The sequence below is a fragment of the Triturus cristatus genome, chromosome 1_2, assembly GCF_964204655.1.
Source record: "Triturus cristatus chromosome 1_2, aTriCri1.1, whole genome shotgun sequence".
In the NCBI taxonomy this organism is placed as follows: Eukaryota; Metazoa; Chordata; class Amphibia; order Caudata; family Salamandridae; genus Triturus; species Triturus cristatus.
The window spans coordinates 109,604,186-109,622,792 of NC_140580.1; the positions used below are offsets into that span (position 1 = coordinate 109,604,186).

Consider the following 18,607-nt stretch of genomic DNA (forward strand, 5'->3'; position numbering starts at 1 on the left):
CGCACGGGGAGAGTGTGACCACACCACAGCCGAGGGACAAGGGCCCAGAGTGGGGGCACCAGGAGGGAGGGCAAAGACCCGCACGGGGAGAGTGTGACCACACCACAGCCGAGGGACAAGGGCCCAGAGTGGGGGCACCAGGAAGGCGGGCAGAGAACCGCACGGGGAGAGTCTGACCACACCAGAGCCGCGGGACAAGGGCCCAGAGTGGGGGCACCAGGAGGGAGGGCAGAGACCCGCACGGGGAGAGTCTGACCACACCAGAGCCGCGGGACAAGGGCCCAGAGTGGGGGCACCAGGAAGGCGGGCAGAGACCCGCACGGGGAGAGTCTGACCACACCAGAGCCGCGGGACAAGGGCCCAGAGTGGGGGCACCAGGAGGGAGGGCAGAGACCCGCACGGGGAGAGTCTGACCACACCAGAGCCGCGGGACAAGGGCCCAGAGTGGGGGCACCAGGAAGGCGGGCAGAGACCCGCACGGGGAGAGTCTGACCACACCACAGCCCAGGGCAAGGGCCAAGAGTGGGGGCACCAGATGGGAGGGCAGAGACCCGCACGGGGAGAGTCTGACCACACCAGAGCCGCGGGACAAGGGCCCAGAGTGGGGGCACCAGGAGCGAGGGCAGAGACCCGCACGGGAGAGTCTGACCACACCACAGCCGAGGGACAAGGGCCCAGAGTGGGGGCACCAGGAGGGAGGGCAGAGACCCGCACGGGGAGAGTGCGACCACACCACAGCCGCGGGACAAGGGCCCAGAGTGGGGGCACCAGGAGCGAGAGCAGAGACCCGCACGGGGAGAGTCTGACCACACCACAGCCCAGGGCAAGGGCCCAGAGTGGGGGCACCAGGAGGGAGGACAGAGACCCGCACGGGGAGAGTCTGACCACACCAGAGCCGAGGGCAAGGGCCCAGAGTAGGGGCACCAGGAGGGAGGGCAGAGACCCGCACGGGGAGAGTCTGACCACACCAGAGCCGCGGGACAAGGGGCCAGAGTGGGGCACCAGAAGGGAGGGCAGAGACCCGCATGGGGAGAGTGTGACCACACCACAGTCGAGGGACAAGGGCCCAGAGTGGGGTCCCTCATAGTTGTGGGAGTCACGCACCGTGATACTACCGGCTCGTGGGGACGTGTCAGGGAGTGAAATTTGTGTGCGCGCGCGTGAATGTAAGTGGTGTATAGTTACACACTTAACTAAGTGAGTGTGTATGGGTACTTTTTGAACATACTTTTGACTTCGCAAAGTCTAGAAATAAGTACATACATCGAAATAAAAGCATAGTTTCCAACCCTTCAGATTTGCGCCAGGCTTGGTGACGATTGGCGGGCCCCGGTCTTGGTCCATCGGTTTCCAGAACGGCCTGAGAACGGATATGACGCCTACCTGCGTAAATGCATCCGCGCGCGCCAGCGTGTGTACGTGTGCGTACCCGAATGAGAACACACACGGGCATATACTTACAGAAGGTGAATATACATGTATATACATGCACCTTTATTAATTCCAATATACCCAATCATGCCAACACACACACCCTCGCATCTACCAACATCAGTGACAGCCGTATCACATATGGAGACACAAGCACAAATATTAAAGGAGTGTCCCGCGTTTCAAAAAGTCACAACTGGTCAAACAGCGGTGTAGTTGAGACAAGCAGATCGAAGTGAGCTTGTTTACAAATAACTTCTCAGGGTCCGGGCAGTGCAGGGAGTTGGTCACCTGAAATCGTGGCAGGCAGGGTTGGGTAGGACAACGCGCGGCCTAGGCGAGCAGAACTGGGCGGAAGTAGAGAGGATGGGGAAGGAATGCGACTGCCGACTTTAGAACTGGGGAGCCGGGTTCGAGTCTTGGGTCGGCTCACCATCCTGTGATTCTGGCAAATCACTTAATTACCCCGAGCATACAAAAAATGAATGTGTCCTTGTGTAATATAGTTGGCACCCAGGTAAAACTCTCCCAATGGCTTCGGGTCGAGTTCGCTCGGTGTAAAACTGCAAAAAAAAAACAAATAAAGCACAGCCTGCAGCCAGCAGGAGAGCAAAAACCGAAAACTGCAGCACGGCAACACCTTCCACAGTCGGGGAAATAAAAAAAAACGCAACTTGTCAAAACAGAGGTTTGTACTCTGCGAGCATACTGATAAATCTTTATTGACAATAACATACTTCTTGGAAGTATATAGTGTGTTAGAATTCTAACAAATTAACACAAACACAAAAATATTTACATTCTGGTATAGAATACATTTAAGAAAACAGTTCGTGTCGTTCACGGTTGACAAGCTCTAAAGTCTTTGAAATTACAATTTCAGTGCTGGGGGGTCGCCGGGCACAAAGTTCAGTTTTTTTTTAACTCCACAGGGTAGCCTAGCTATTCGATGCTCCAAGAAAAGGCAACTTCACAAATAATGTCCTTTAAAAGCCCATATGCCAAAACTCCACATTCCTTTATCATTCCTGGCCCCTAAATACTTCTGGGGAAAATGCACTTCCCATCTGCCCTCAGCATCTCTTTCGCTTGAATACATACATATATATATATAATTTGCAGCATTTCCGGTCAAACCGAATACGCACTGAAAAATGAAAGAACATGTAACCTAGCGCAAATAAAAAAATATTGAAATGTTTCTTTATTCACTTCCCGTGCAATTCAAGTTTCTGAAATTGAGGTTTTCTCATTTTAGCTGGTTTTGTGGACTAATGGCTGAATTGATTTCGTTAAAAAGATATGGGAAAACGGTCAAGTGCAAAATGTACCGTGGTTATGTGTACTTTCTCATGAGCACACCTGCAAGAAACATGGATTGCTGGCACATCACCTTGGGTTGGTGGCTTTTTTGGCACGTGAGCCTGCCACCCATCCTCAAGCGCTGCTACCTGGCTCCGGGCCTCTCTCCCTGGTTGCCCCCTGTCATTTGTTCTGGGTTTTTTTTGTCTAGAAAACATCGTTTTGCTCCCCCCGAATATTCCCAGCGCAGTGCCGCGCTGTGTGATTTTGGGCGCCCCGTTCTCTCCCCCAGTGTCTGTGTGGTGGTGTGAGCGGCGGCGGCAGCTACAGTACGTCCTCGGTAGACCGGGGAGGGCTCAGTCGTCGGAGGTCACGTCTATCTCTTCGGGGCTAGCCTGCTTGGTGGCTATTCGCCACCTGTTGATGTGATGCGTGCCCTTCTTCTTTTGGGAAGAGTCCGAGCCCTCCTCCTCCAGTTTCTGCCGCTTGAACTTGGTCCGCCGGTTCTGGAACCAGACTTTTACCTGAGGAGGGAGAGAATTCATGGGTGAGAAAGAGAAGCCACCTGCGTGAGACCAGACCCGATTCGCCCCGACCCCACAGCCCTGTGCAGACATTCCCAACTCAGGCCCTCCAGCCCCCCCCCCCCCTTTACAGGCAGGAGCCCCTCAGTATCCAGAGACCACCTGGAAAAGAGGCCCCAAAACCAAGTCCACACCTTCATGACCAGAGAGCGTTCACCGTTCACCCGTTCTGCGATTACTCATCCGGCATTACCCCCCCCCCCCCCCCACACACACACACACAAGTGCGAGGCCCTCATCACCCACCTGAACCCCGCAGAAGCCTCAACGCCAGGGCTGGGGCAAAGCTGAAAAAGTGTCCGACATTTTCAAGTAAGGCTAGTTTTGAACTTACGACGCGCTGTGAGGGTCTTTTGCAAGATTAGGCGCGTGCATGCATCTTTGCTCATTGCAGGCAATGTCTGCCACGAGACCACGAAACAGTCTGACCCTGCCTAGCGCCCTCTCACCATCATGGAGCAGAAGCTGGCATTCGTCAGCCCTTCCTTACACCCCCTACACCTTACCCTAACCCCTTAAAGTGACCCCCAGCCCGCCGCGTTTAATACCCAAACCCCGACTCAGCACGAGCCACCCACCCCAGCAGAGGATCGGGGAGTGCCCTGCGCAATGCTCGTGAGCTGACATCAAGTACAGAAAGTGACAGTGAACACCGCCAACGAATCATCAGCAGAACACCAAAGCAGCGACCAAACACAATGTGCGAGCATTACTGGTGCAAACAGGACAGCACTGCTCCAATGTAACACTGCTGCAGGACAGACAAAGGAGCACGCCGATAAACTCCACCAACAACCACTGCTACAAGTCCGAAACACAACGCGCCACTGATGGAAATACAGGCAGAGCGCTGCTGTAAACTACACGGAGCACCGCCGCCATACAACACACTTCAGCACCGCTGCTAGTTACACTAAGCACCGCTGCTATGGAACATACCTCACAATTCTGCATAGCTTCACTATGCACCGCTATTATGGAACACAATTCGCCAATGCTGCTAAATACACTCAACACCGCTGCTATGGAATACACAAGGCAGCCCTGCTGCTAATTACACTTAGCACCGCTGCTATGGAATACACCTCGCCAATGCTGCTAGTTACACTAAGCACCACTGCTATGGAACATACCTCAGCAATGCTGCATAGCTAAACTATGCACCGCTATTATGGAACACAATTCGCCAATGCTGCTAAATACACTCAACACCGCTGCAATGGAATACAAAAGGCAGCCCTGCTGCTAATTACACTTAGCAACGCTGCTATGGAATACACCTCGCCAATGCTGCTAGTTACACTAAGCACCGCTGCTATGGAACACAATTCACCAATGCTGTTAAATACACTAAACACCGCTGTTATGGCAGCACTGCTGCTAATTACACTAAGCACCTGGCACCTGTGCTATGGAACACACCTCTCCAATGCTGCTAGTTACACTAATCCAATGCTGCTAGTTACACTAAGCACCGCTGCTATGGAACACAATTCACCAATGCTGTTAAATACACTAAACACCGCGGTTATGGCAGCACTGCTGCTAATTACACTAAGCACCTGTGCTATGGAACACACCTCTCCAATGCTGCTAGTTACACTAAGCACCGCTGCTATGGAACACAATTCACCAATGCTGTTAAATACGCTAAACACCGCTGCTATGGAATACACAAGGCACCACTGCTGCTAATTAAACTAAGCACCGCCGCTACAAAATACACAAGACAGCACCACTGCTATAAAACACACAAGACCGCCCTGCTGCTAATTACACTAAGCACCACTGCTATGGAATACACAATTTAGCACTGCTGTAATTCCACTAAGCACCGCTTCCATAAACTACAGACGTCAGCACTGCTGCTAATTAATCAAGCGCAGTTGGTATAACATATCCAGGACTGAGACCTGCTGCTATGGAATACACACTTCAGCACCGCTGCTAATTACACTAAGCAGCGCTGCTATGGAATACACCGTACAACATTGCTGCTAATTACACTAAGCACCGCTGCAATAAAACACAGACGTCTGCACTGCTGGTAATTAATCAAGCACAGTTGGTATAAGATACCCAGGACTAATCACCGCAGCTATGAAACACACAAGACAGCACGGCTGCTAATTACACTAAGCACCGCTGCTACAAAACACACTTATCCAATGCTGCTAATTAACTTAAGCACCACTGCTACTAAATACATAACCCAGCACTGCTGCTGTAAAACACATACAACCGCACTGCTGCTAATTACACTAATCACTGCTGCTATGGAATACACAAGACAGCACTGCTGCTAATTACACTAACTAAGCACGGCTTGCGTAAAATACACAAGACAGCACTGCTGCTAATTAATCAAACACTGTTGGTGTAAAATACCCAGGACTAATCACCGCTGCTATGGAATACACACTTAAGCACCGCTGCTAGTTACACTAAGCACCGCTGGCGCTGTTATGGAATACACCTCACCAATGCTGTTAAATACACTAAACACCGCTGCTATGGAATACACAAGGCAGCCCTGCTGCTAATTACACTAAGCACCGAGGCTACAAATTACACAAGACAGCACTGCAGTTATAAAACACACAAGACCGCACTGCTGCCAATTACACTAAGAACCGCTGCTACAAAATACACAAGACAGTACTGCTGCTATAAACACACACGACCGCACTGCTGCTAATTCCACTAAGCACCGCTGCTATGGAATACACAAGACAGTACTGCTGCTATAAAACACACACGACCGCACTACTGCTAATTACACTCAGAAGCGCTGCTATGGAATACACAAGATAGCACTGCTGATAATTACACTAAGCATCGCTGCTGTGGAATACACTAGACAGCACTGCAGCTATAAAACACGCAAGGCCGCACTGCTGATGATTAAACTAAGCAGCGCTGCTATGGAATACACAAGATCGCACTGCTGCTAATTAAACTAAGCAGCGCTGCTATGGAATACACAAGATCGCACTGCTGCTAATTAAACTAAGCACCGCCGCTACAAAATACACAAGACATCACTGCTGCTATAAAACACACACGATCGCCCTGCTGCTAATTATACTAAGCACCGCTGCTACAAAGTACACAAGACAGCACTGCTGCTAATTCCACTAAGCATCGTTGCTGTGGAATACACTAGACAGCACTGCAGCTATAAAACACACAAGACCGCACTGCTGCTAATTCAACTGAGCAGCGCTGCTATGGAATACACAAGATCGCACTGCTGCTAATTATAATAAGCACCGCTGCTGTGGAATACACAAGACAGCACTGCTGCTACGGAATCAGGCACCGCTGCTGTAAAATTCCCAGGAGAACCATGTTGCTAATCAGTCTAAGGACCGTTCCTATAATACACAAGACAACACTACTGCTGAATGCCTTTAGCACTGCTGCAGACGACACAAATGGCAACTAAGCACCGCTACTGCTAAATAGACAAAACAGCACTGCTGCTGATAACCTTGATCATTGCTGACACTAAATACGCAAGACAGCACTGCTGCTGTTTGCACTAAGCACTGCTACCATAAAATACCAAGAGCACTTTGTCTCAAATAACATTAAGCATAAAGTATACAAAATGTACACCCAGCATTGCCACAAACACAGAGTGCAAAGCTGCTGCGCGAACGTCCAAGCATCGCTGCTGCCAAGTACCCGAAGCACTTCATCCATACACTTCACTCCTACAAAGCACAGAACGGAGCGCCGCCACCTCACGCTCCAAGAGCGGTGCAGCTCCGCCGCGCAGCCACCCAAGCAGCACTGCCGCAAACTACCCGATCTGCAACTGACGCACAACACCCTACGCTGGGCTCACCTACAACCCAAGGACCGTTGACACAAAACACGCAACCGACCACTGCAGCCAAGCGCAAAGCTGCCCTGCCACCAAACACACACAGAACAAACTGACAAGCCGCGCGAGGTCGTAGCAAACCACCTACAACCCAAGGACCGTTGACACAAAACACGCAACCGACCACTGCAGCCAAGCGCAAAGCTGCCCTGCCACCAAACACACACAGAACAAACTGACACGCCGCGCGAGGTCGTAGCAAACCACCTACAACCCAAGGACCGTTGACACAAAACACGCAACCGACCACTGCAGCCAAGCGCAAAGCTGCCCTGCCACCAAACACACACAGAACAAACTGACACGCCGCGCGAGGTCGTAGCAAACCACCTACAACCCAAGGACCGTTGACACAAAACACTCAACCGACCACTGCAGCCAAGCGCAAAGCTGCCCTGCCACCAAACACACACAGAACAAACTGACACGCCGCGCGAGGTCGTAGCAAACCACCTACAACCCAAGGACCGTTGACACAAAACACGCAACCGACCACTGCAGCCAAGCGCATAGCTGCCCTGCCACCAAACACACACAGAACAAACTGACATGCCGCGCGAGGTCGTAGCAAACCACCTACAACCCAAGTACCGTTGACACAAAACACGCAACCGACAACTGCAGCCAAGCGCAAAGCTGCCCTGCCACCAAACACACACAGAACCAACTGACACGCCGCGCGAGGTCGTAGCAAACACACGAGCAGCTTTATTACACATATCGCGGCACGACACGGTGTGCTCGGCATCAGAAAACAATGTAAATACCCGAAGTACGCGTTTCAATGTAAACATTTCAACCATCCGTCCAACAAATCACTCACTGCAACACCTACTACAAGGTAACTTAAGTACCGTTGGCACCAAATACTCACAACGGCCGTGCTAGAAAAGACACGGTTCAGCACTAATACCAAATAGATCAGCCAAACAATGCTATAAAATACACGAAGTGCAATGCAACAAAATGCACACAACATCACTGGGACAAAACACACCAAGTAGCACTGCTACAAGGCAGAAAGGAATCAAACAACGCATAGAACACCACAATCTACACTGCACAATAATCAAAGCTGGCTTCAGGACAGTATACAAAGCAGAACTGTAACATAAATCACAGCGGCATATTGACACTGTGTTCAAGTTGTACTGCAACTAGATATATCTAACAATACTGCTACAAAGTACACAAGCAGCAATGCTGCCAAATACCCTCTTACACTGCCACCAAATACTCAAAGCTTCATTGCAACAAAACGCATAACTGCAGTTCAACCAAATGTACAAAGCATGACAGAAACGACACGCGTATAATGGCACTGTTACAATAAGCACAAAGCAGCGCTGCAAAAAGACGTGCAAAATATCACTGCCACAAAATACCCCAAACGCTAATGCCACACAAAAAAGGGGGCACTACCACAAAATATGCAATTGCCACTAGTACACGGGGCACAATACACAAGGCAGCGAACTAGATCAGGGCGCGCAGCATTGAAAATACACTAAACTGCGATGCCTCAGCATGCTACCATGCAACAAAATGACCACACGCCACCCCCGCTTATTACGCGCCAGTGCTGGAGAGAAACCGGGGTAACGCGGGTATAAAACAAGACGCTAATACAAACATGTCCAAACAGCTCAGCTGTGACAGAAAAGAACCATTGGAACGCATGAAAGCGCCACATGCGAGGCTACGGGCGCTCCGGTGTACGAGAAAGAGGCCTTCCCGTGTGTTACTCCATAGCGCCCATCGGCTCGGTGGTTCTGCTGTTCGTGACGTTTTCACGACTCTTTCCCATAAGGCACGTGTGAAGGGGCCGCCGCCTGAGGTCAAGGGGCTCAGAGGTGCCCAGGGGAACGAGAGGTGTCAAAGGGACACGGCGTGTGCCACCATGAGCTCGAATTCACCCGAGTTACCAGGTTTGAGGCAAGGGGGCACGGCCGGCCCCTGGCACTCTCGTCCTGCCCACCAGAGGACCCTAGAAGCACGAAGTTAATCAGGGAGGGCCCGGGTCACAAGATCACACCACCTCGCTAGGCGCCCGCCCGAAGGCAACGATTCACTGGAAATCCAACCAGGACACACTGCTTGCACTTCCTGTGTGTCGGAGAGACCAGAGCGCTGCTTCGCAAACACACCCGGGTTTTCACTCAGAAGAATGGTTAAATGTTTTCTATAAAGACACAGGTCAGCAGTATTAAAGGAAATGACGCGCAAATCACAGGCATATTTATATAATGAACAATATATATATATATATTATATATATAATTTATTTTGATAAACCCAGCTTTTACCACATCAAGGGAGCTGTCTAAGACCAGAACCAGGTGTATTACCATTTGCCCAAATAACAAGGGACCCGTCCAGCCACATAACAAAGGGTGGTTAATTTTAAAGCTCTCCGACTTTCTTCATTACAGTAGGTATGTTCCTTGACCCGACGGCTCCATGGCACCTGACCTGCGTGCGTCCAGCCTCGAGGCCCCTCAGACAGGCCGCCGTGCTCAGAGAAGCCCTATCTGTGCGCTGACAGGGGAGCTCTCTCTGCCGCGAAGGACGCGGAAGCGCTTAGAACCGCCCTATGGCAGCACTTGGAGCGCTCTAGGAGTCATTGCACCAGGCCCCCGAGAGGCTGAGAGCCCCCCTAGCCGCGCTCGCAGGTGACAAGGCCCACCGACTCTAAACTGGACACCAATAATAAATAAATCGCTTTTAGGATGAAACAACCGACTGACCGGGGAGAGCTCGGCCGACTGTGCGTCGCGGCAGCTGACTCCCTGTCCAGGGCCGCAGGTGGCGGAGGGTCTCCGATTTGCTCTTTTTTTGAGATAAAAGAGTGCGTCTTCTCCCCGCCGCGACTCTGTCCCGTCTGAAACGAGCAGATAAAGTTAAACGCATTCTCGGGAGCGGGGATTTTTAAAGACGGTTTAGTGATAAAACGCTTCACTGCACGCTCTGATCCGCGGGCTACCAACCAGCCCCCCTTTATTTCAGATCAGATCATCACCCCAATGTCCCTGCTGCGTAAAGCGACCATGGCAGCGAATAGGGGGTGACTTTTAATCCGCTTTTTAGCGCACTAATTGAGGGGGAGGACGGTTCACTTGTCCGCGTTGTTCGGCCGCAGGGAACTGGTCCCGGGGGAGACGGCGGGTTGACACCGGCACAAAAGACCCCCCCCAAAAAAAAACCGCCGCACAAAGAGCACCTTTGAAAGGCAGCGTGTCCCCCTGAACGTGATTCCAGCGAGCCTCCGTAGGCTCTGGCTGGAAACCCACACAAATGGATCGATTTCTCGTTCAGGCTTCATTTAGTTGGACTTGTTACAATAAAAAGAACGACGCTCGTATTACGGACAAATCGGTAAACACAGGTTACAACTTACTCCAAGGGAACCCAAGAAATACTGAAAAGACTCCACGGAACCCTGGGAAATATTGTTTTTAATACCATAATGACAGCGGACTACTTTGCGGAGTTTTATCAGTGTGAACACTACAGGGATTATGTGGCAATTGAGGGCCAAATTATGTGGCAGGGTTATCTAAAGTGTGTTGCCAAATGAAGGCCAATTATGGAGCACATTCTCTGACAGCCCGATTGTAATCAAAGCTACAAACATGATTTGTTTAAATCTTCAAACCATGTGCAAAGGACGAGGGAGGTGCAGTAATGTAATTTGTAGTAAACACACTGCCACGAAACTCATCATTCACCGCCTCCGCCATCTCCGTTCTGCTATCAACAATTCATCGCGAAAGTTAAACAAAACTCCAGCATTCAAACTCCAATCACTGCTTGTTGTAGACAGCAGCTCCAACAACCCCTCCCTTCCGCCGAGGGAATCTGCGTTTTTACAACATTACGGGAACTTGCTTTATTCTTCGTTGTTAAATCCATACATAATTGTTGTTGTCTACTTCATACAGCCGAAAACTTCAAAGCTAAAAGCATGGGAAATACGTTACTTGCTATTTTAAAGAAACATATCCGGTTTTGAAGAAAATATATTTTTTAAGCTGACATAAAATAAAAAAGTTATTTGCGAAACACATAATGGTCCCTATATTTAACCTCAGTTTGCTGACTTTTCTAAAATGCTTGGCTATCTCCGTGGGGGGGGGGGGGGCGTGGCGAGTGTGTTGTGTGTGTGTGTATGTGTATCAATTCGTCCTCGTCGCAGTAGACTAAACACAGCTCAGTATTTGCCCTCGAGGAGCAAAGTTATATATTCTGAGATGCCCAAGTAGCAGAGATGTACGTATACCAAATGTTGCACTCTGGGTAGCTTGTCACTTCCATAATGTGCAAACACGTCACACAGCAGCATTGCTGGGTCAACATTAAATAGCTGTCGAAATAAAATTATATCTATCGGTTGTAGGAGATAGATAGAAAGAGAGAGAGAGAGATAGCTAAATAGAGATAGATAGATAGATAGATAGATAGATAGATAGATAGATAGATAGATAGATAGATAGATAGATAGATAGATAGATAGATAGATAGATAGATAGATAGATAGATAGATAGATAAAGAGGCCAAAGGCCAAGTGGTATGTAAATGTCACATTTCACCAGAACCACGACATGTTAATATACAACCATATTACACATTACCCATTATGTCGTTTTTACATTACATATGAATTTTCTGGTAGTTAGTTTAAACGAGCTGTTATTCTCAAATTCCAGCTAGCAAGGGACATTTACTGGAATGATGACGTGTTGGTTGTATTTACCTTTAATGTAGGCATTTTTACTCAAATAATGGACATTTGTCAATGGTGAAAGCCCTGGTGTTATGCCATTACGGGTGTAGAGCATTTGCTACATAATTTGCCATGATTTTCTTCATTTTAAGGTTTCACAAAAATGTTTTTACTGTAAAGGGGTGTAAATTCTTCCAGATAATGTGCCACATATTTTTTAGCCGCATAATTTAGAAACCAAAGCATTATCTATATAATTGGATCCTCCCAGCCACATAACCCTAGTAACCCTGACAACGGTCAAGGTCTGCAGAGGGGTCGGAGGCTGTCGTCATGATGAACCCCAAATACCAGTGGGAACAGTAAAATATTTTCTATATTTCACGGTTCCCTGTTAAATGGTTAAATGGTAATACGCGTCATTCTGTGCAATGAAAGCACCCACCTCGTAGTATGTATGTACGGACAAACACGTGCTTGTATAGATAGCATACATATTGTTCCCGCGCACGCTATATATTGAATATCATATATACAATGCATGTATAAACACTATAGTATACGGAGTGTGTGTGCGTGAGCACACGCGAGTGTGTCTCTTAAGAAGCACAATTGTGGCCAGCACACTGTGCTCTCACCAGAGTTCACGCCCCCGGGGTCATGACCTCCTGCCGTCTACTGTGCGTGAGACGGATCTCACACTTTCATCAACGAAATGCACAAAGATTTACACCACATTTGGGTTCACATTTTTTAGCCCTATCCTGTAATGGCTGGAGTGTACTGTCAACAGTGGAACAACACCTGTAAAACATCTGCAAAACCCTGAACAGAAAACAACAGCCGCGTCAGCATGGTACGGGTGGACTCCTATGTACAGAAACACACCTGCGAGCGCCTTGTGCGCCTACTAAAGGAACCATTTACCGCCATATACTTACTAATGTACACAGGATAGCAACGGAAACAAACGCAGAATATTTGTACGGGACATAAATTGCGCAAGTAGACTAGAGCTTTTTTTTGGTGATTTAATTACACCCAAAAAAGAAACAGGTCTTATGGATAGGAAAGCACGTCACCAAGTCGTTGACTGACCGTGAGAGCAAGCAACCACGACAACGTACAGAGATTAACCCTAACAAGGTAGCAGCCTGCAGCCCACGCGGTGGGGCCGGCAGCAGCGTGCGCTCCACAGTGCGGGGCTAAAGCGACGGTCACTCCACAGCCGAGAACCGGCAGCAGCTTGCTGAGGATGGCAGGAGCTGTGCTCCACTCTGTGGGGCCGGAAACAGCTGTGCTCCACTCTGTGGGGCCCGGTCGTCTTGTGCTCTGATGCCAGAGGCCCCTGCTCCGTGCACTTTGGACATACGCAGGAGGCCAGGGCCCGACGCGCACACGGCGTGGGCACTGCACTGAAGGCCCACGGACGTGCACTCTCCCTACTTACCCAGAGTGTGGCCTGGACGTGCAAATACAAGGAATCCATGCTTCTATCATGCTCCGTGAAATTCAAATGTAAACACGGTTTGGGCGCAATATAATACAACTAACTACTTTGAACCCAGGTGATGGGGCGTGAGAAAGCTCCATTTCTCCGCAGGTACCGTAACCTCAGGGCCACCACTCTCCGCTCCATTGGCACATACTGCCAATAAAAAAAGGTTTGTTTACATTCCCAAACAGAGTCCCCAACCACTCACTGGCGCGCGCATTCATGCACGGGCGCGCGCGCGCACACCCCACGCCAAGACCAGTCAGCTCGTCTTTCTTTGTCCTGAGTGGGCCCCGCAGCGCTCGCCCCTCCAGCAAGGGCGCAGCAGGGGTGCCCTGGTGCAAGCACGGAGAATGGGCACCCTGCTCTCATGCTGAGCAGTAACCGGGGTGCACTGGGCCGTACAGAGGCAGAGGTCCCCCACAGCCCCGGCCCGCCCCCAGCCCCTCACCTGAGTTTCCGTGAGGCTGAGGCTGTGCGCCAGCTGCTTCCTCTCGGCGCCCACCACGTAGTGGTTCTTCTCGAAGGCGTGCTCCAGCCGCAGCAGCTGGGAGGGCGAGAAGGCCGTGCGGATCCGCTTGGGCTTCCTGGCCAGGGCGTTGTGCAGAAGGAAGCTCTCGGGGCTGGTGTCACCGCCTGCAGAGGAAACAGCGCACAAACTTACACAGGCCGCAGCGGCAGCGCAAGGCACAACATATCCAACTTACACTCAGAGCACCCCAACACCACCGCGTTAAAATCAAGGAAATCACCCCTAAAACCTCGACACACTGCGCCTGCAGAGGAAACCGCGCGCAAACCTACGCAGGCGCGCAGCTAAAGCGCAAGACAGCGCAAGGCACAACATGTCCAAAATACACTCGGAGCACACAGCGTTCAAATGCAGGAAAACACACCCTACACAGCACGAATGCGCTGTAAGCCGTTGTCGACGTGGGTGAAAGGAACAAGCTCCCAGAGCCCACCAACTGTTTAACTCAGAAAAGTGAGCTAAATATAGAACAATTAGAAGACGCTCCAGGGAAGCAGCGCACGCCGCCTACCACTGACCACACTGTTATTGTTACCTTACCCCCACGGAAGAGTCCGTTATTGTTTGTTTTAAGGGGTCACTAGAAAGGAAGCCATCCAAACTATACATGCGGGTGCAGAACTACTTTAATGTGTATTACACGAATACCCCTCCTGTACCGAGACCTCCTGTCCACTGCATCCCACATCATGTCAGCCACCCTGGAATTCATGAGGGGGTCCGGGCCTGTGGAACCACGAGTTCACACACCCTGCACTTCAAAGATTAAATAAAAACACAGCCCGCTCTCCTGCACCGAGCTGCGACAACCATGGACACGAGCCCATCCCGCAGGGCCGTGACCCCACCATCGACCTGCACCCCTCCACCCCCACTCTCGATAGACACTAGGATCCACTAAAGATCACAGTCCCCGCTTCAGACAGCCCCCCCCCCCCCCCACACACACACACTTCAAGTTCAGGCCATCGATCCGTGCAGATAATGACCGCGTCACCCAAGGCCATTTACACACCAACATGGAGGATTAGTGCCGAGGTTTAGAGCCATTTGTGAACTCACTGTCTCTCTGGAGAGTGAAAGGACAGACAGGTGAGGGCCCCTAACACCAACAGGGCATTCACTGTCGAACACCACGGCCCCACAATAAACCACTTCCAATATTGAGAATTCGTAAAAGGCAGTTTATTTGACACTATTCTTATTACGGAGATTGTAGGTGGCAGTTATATAGCGCACATTCTTACATTCGTTTGGCTTCGCGGCGCTAAACCCAACCGCCGCTTCTATGCCCCGTATATACATCTAGCATACCGGGTTCTTGCACGTGAGAGCCTGGCCACGTCTCACCAAATGTGTCAATTTTTACAGTTGTCTCCAGACCCCGCCCTGGAGGGCCCGGGGTGCAGGCAGCGGGCGCCGGCGCTCTCCCCCCCGGACTGAGACACTTTTCTGATGCCACTCATTCACCTCAGTTGTTGCGTATTTCACTCAATTTACTTTGGGGGTAAGCACCCTGTTTCAGCTGTAAACAGAAAGTGACTGGAGTGTTTTTGTAACCCCAGGCTCGTGTTGTTTTTCTTAATGTGAACCGTTTACCAGTTCACCCTTGAAACGCTCCAGATGAAACGATGGCCGCTAATTTAACGACAAAAAGCAATTAAAAGCGCGCCGTTGACGAGGACTAATTGTTTCAGGGGAAACAACACCAACTGTGCTGACAGGAAGGGTTAAACGAAAAGCGGAAACAGCACCTCTCTTGACGGAGCCACCGATACACAGAATAACCTTTTTACACTAGAAATATAATTATCGACGCCCCCACGCTCTCCGTGGGAGAATATACGTATTATTGATATGGCATATGCGTGTATATTTATATGGCATTCGCGTGCGTATTTGTAGGGAACCTCCGTGCATATGTACACGGTACAGACTTCCCACCTGTAGCGCCGCTTGACAGCAGTGACTGGGAACCCCGAGACTGCTGCATATGTTCCCCATCAATGATCGATAAATCTGTTTTTATTTAACGGTCGTCTCTGCTCAAATGTGTGCTTTTTTAACATAATACGTTCCCAAATTAGAAACAGTTTCCCCACGAAGAAAGCGAAAGTAAAATACGATGGGCGGAAACAGACAACTGTTTACTAGTCACCATCTATTTGTATGCCTTTATTTGTACCCTAGAGAGACAGAGAGCCGCTGACAACGCTCCATATTCCAGCAGAATCAAATCAGAGGGGGAAGAAACGGGCCGAGGGGCTACATTTTAGTTAAAGCTGTCAACAGCATTCGTTTGGATATGCCCTATAAATTATACGAAGCCACTGGCTCAAAAAAATAAAGGTAGGCCGTTTGAGCTCCCGTGACAGACCGGGTCCCGAGGACAGACTCGGCGCGACGAACTGTCCCGGACTGAACCACCCCGGACTGCCTGAGTAATTCTTTTCCCCGTTAGCGCCTCCTTCCCTCCTCTAGCACCTAGAAGCCTGTCTTCCAGGCGACATGTCAGTCTACTCCCGGCATTTCCATTTGTTCTGTTTACTTCGCAACTTTTCTCGATGCCCGTCTTTCCTTCCTTTCGTTTTCTCAGTTCCTTCACAATTCTCCCTTCAGCAGCTCACTCTATGTCTCTCATTTCTTTAGCTCATTTGGCCTCAGTTCCTTCTCTAATCTCCTTCTATTTCCGCATTTGTAATCCTATTTTTCTTTCTTTGCGTATGCACATGGTTCGCGTGTGTTTTTCGCCCATATTAACATTTCAGAATTCTTCGGTCCACTTTTTTATTCTCCGTTTGTATTCGCGTTTCCGATCTTTGTATTCTTTTAGTCTCACTCGTTGGTCCCGCATTTCTAATGCTGACCGAAGACGTGTCTTTCCTCTTCTTCACTCAACACCACGCCCCACTAATAATCATTCTTTTTGTTTTGCGTTTTTACTCATTTCGATCGACTGCCTGAGTCTCTGGCCGTGGATCGCTCACCCGAGTTTTAAAATATGTTATGGAATTCGTTCTTCCCCTTTCGGTTTCTGACCGTTCTTTTCGAACATTCTCTCTTTCATTTCGTCTCCTGTTTTTGTGGTTCACCGATGCCTTCATTTTTTATTGTTTCTTTTACTTGCCCCCTATTTTGATTATTTCCTCACTTTATCTCATTGTCATGGTTCCTCTGCCATTGTTTTATTCTCCTCTCGAATATCATTTTTCGTCGTTTCCCTTCTTTTATCATTTAAGTTCCCCAATATCTAGGTTTTTTTCTTTCTTTCGTCACCCATGCTGTCTCGTTTGCAGCTCTCAAACGCACACCGTTTTTCGATTTCTACCAATTTTCGCTTTCACTCTCATTCCGATTCACTCTCTACCCCCCCCCCCCCCCCCCACCCCTCCGTATTTTCATTCGCTCGCTCTTTCTCCACATTGAACCCATGCTTCGGACCCCCGCCCCTTACCTTGGAATCGGTGGCCGAGGTAGCGGTAGCGGTGCAGCAGCCAGGGGTAGAAGCTGGCCGGATCCCCCCGCTGCTGGGCGGAGGCGAAGAGCGGGGCCCCAGGCAGGTGGTGGTGGTGGTGGGCGGCCAGGCCTGGGTGCTGGTGGTGGGGGTGGTGCGCTGGGGGGGCCTGCACAGACGGGCTGCCGGACTCGGGAGGGAAGAGCAGCTCCCCGTGGCCCCCGGGGTGCGGGTGGTGGAAGCCCTGCAGGAAGGGGTGCATGGGGGGGCCCGCATAGCTCAGCGCTGCCGGCCGGATCGGCGACGGCTCCTCGGGCGACGGCGTGTCCTTGGCCACCAGGGACTCGATGGTGAAGCAGCGCTTGGGCGCCGGCTGGAACATGCTGCACCCCGGAGGCGGCTGCACCCGGCGCACCCCTCCTCCGGGGGAGAGGAGGGGGTTATCAGTGGGCCTCTCCTGCCCGATCTCAGCAGCAAGAACCGCAGAAGTGCAGCGAAACCCAGTCAAAACTTCGAGGAAAAGCAGGCGAACGAGGACGAAGTGCAGGGGAGCGCTCCGAAGTTGTGGAAGTGCGGCAGAACCGAGTCCGGTGCAGGAGGGAGTGCAGCAGAGCCCAGTAGACGGTCAGTGCCCGAGGAAGTGCAGCAGATCCGGTTCGGGGCAGTAGAAAGTGCAGCAAAGCCCGACTGACGATCAGTGGCCGAGGAAGTGCAGCTGGACAGGGTCCCTGCTTGGAGGAAGTAGAACAGAACCAGAGGACGAGCAGTGCAAGTAAGTCAGAGCCAGGAAGAAGGGTCGCAAAACCAAGACAAGCGCAGAAGAACCGCACCGGTCCCGGAGTAGGTGCAGAACAGCCCGGTGAATGCACCTACATCTGGCAGAAGTGCCGCAGAATCCGCAGGAAGTGCAGCTGCACTCTAGGTGTGGTACAGGCTGCGCCGGCAGGCAGCGTGTGCAGACTGTCAAGAGGCAGGTACCCCTCGCAGGCAGCAGGGTCCAGGCAGCAGCTCTGCTGTGATTGCCGCTGCACACTGAGGCTGGGCAGGCTCCAGCTGCTTTCCACTCCCCTCCAGTTCCGGGGGTGACAGGCGAGCTCCTCCCCTTGCAGCCGACTCAGGTCCCTAGTTCTGTAGTTTGCGGGCGCTGATTCCTGCTGCGGGGGCGCAGTGCTGCAGCCGCTCCTGTGCCTGGT

General features: G+C 50.8%; 1 protein-coding gene across 1 annotated transcript; it reads right to left on the reverse strand.

Annotated features, from left to right (window-relative positions):
* Positions 1-2,116: 2,116 nt before the first annotated feature.
* EMX2 (empty spiracles homeobox 2) lies at positions 2,117-17,943 on the reverse strand. Its single transcript, XM_085603072.1, has 3 exons — positions 17,415-17,943; positions 13,880-14,064; positions 2,117-3,257 (listed from the first exon to the last, which is right to left on the reverse strand). The coding sequence occupies exons 1-3, from the start codon at positions 17,794-17,796 to the stop codon at positions 3,090-3,092; spliced, it is 735 nt and encodes a 244-aa protein (XP_085459198.1). The 5' UTR covers positions 17,797-17,943; the 3' UTR covers positions 2,117-3,089.
* Positions 17,944-18,607: the final 664 nt, after the last annotated feature.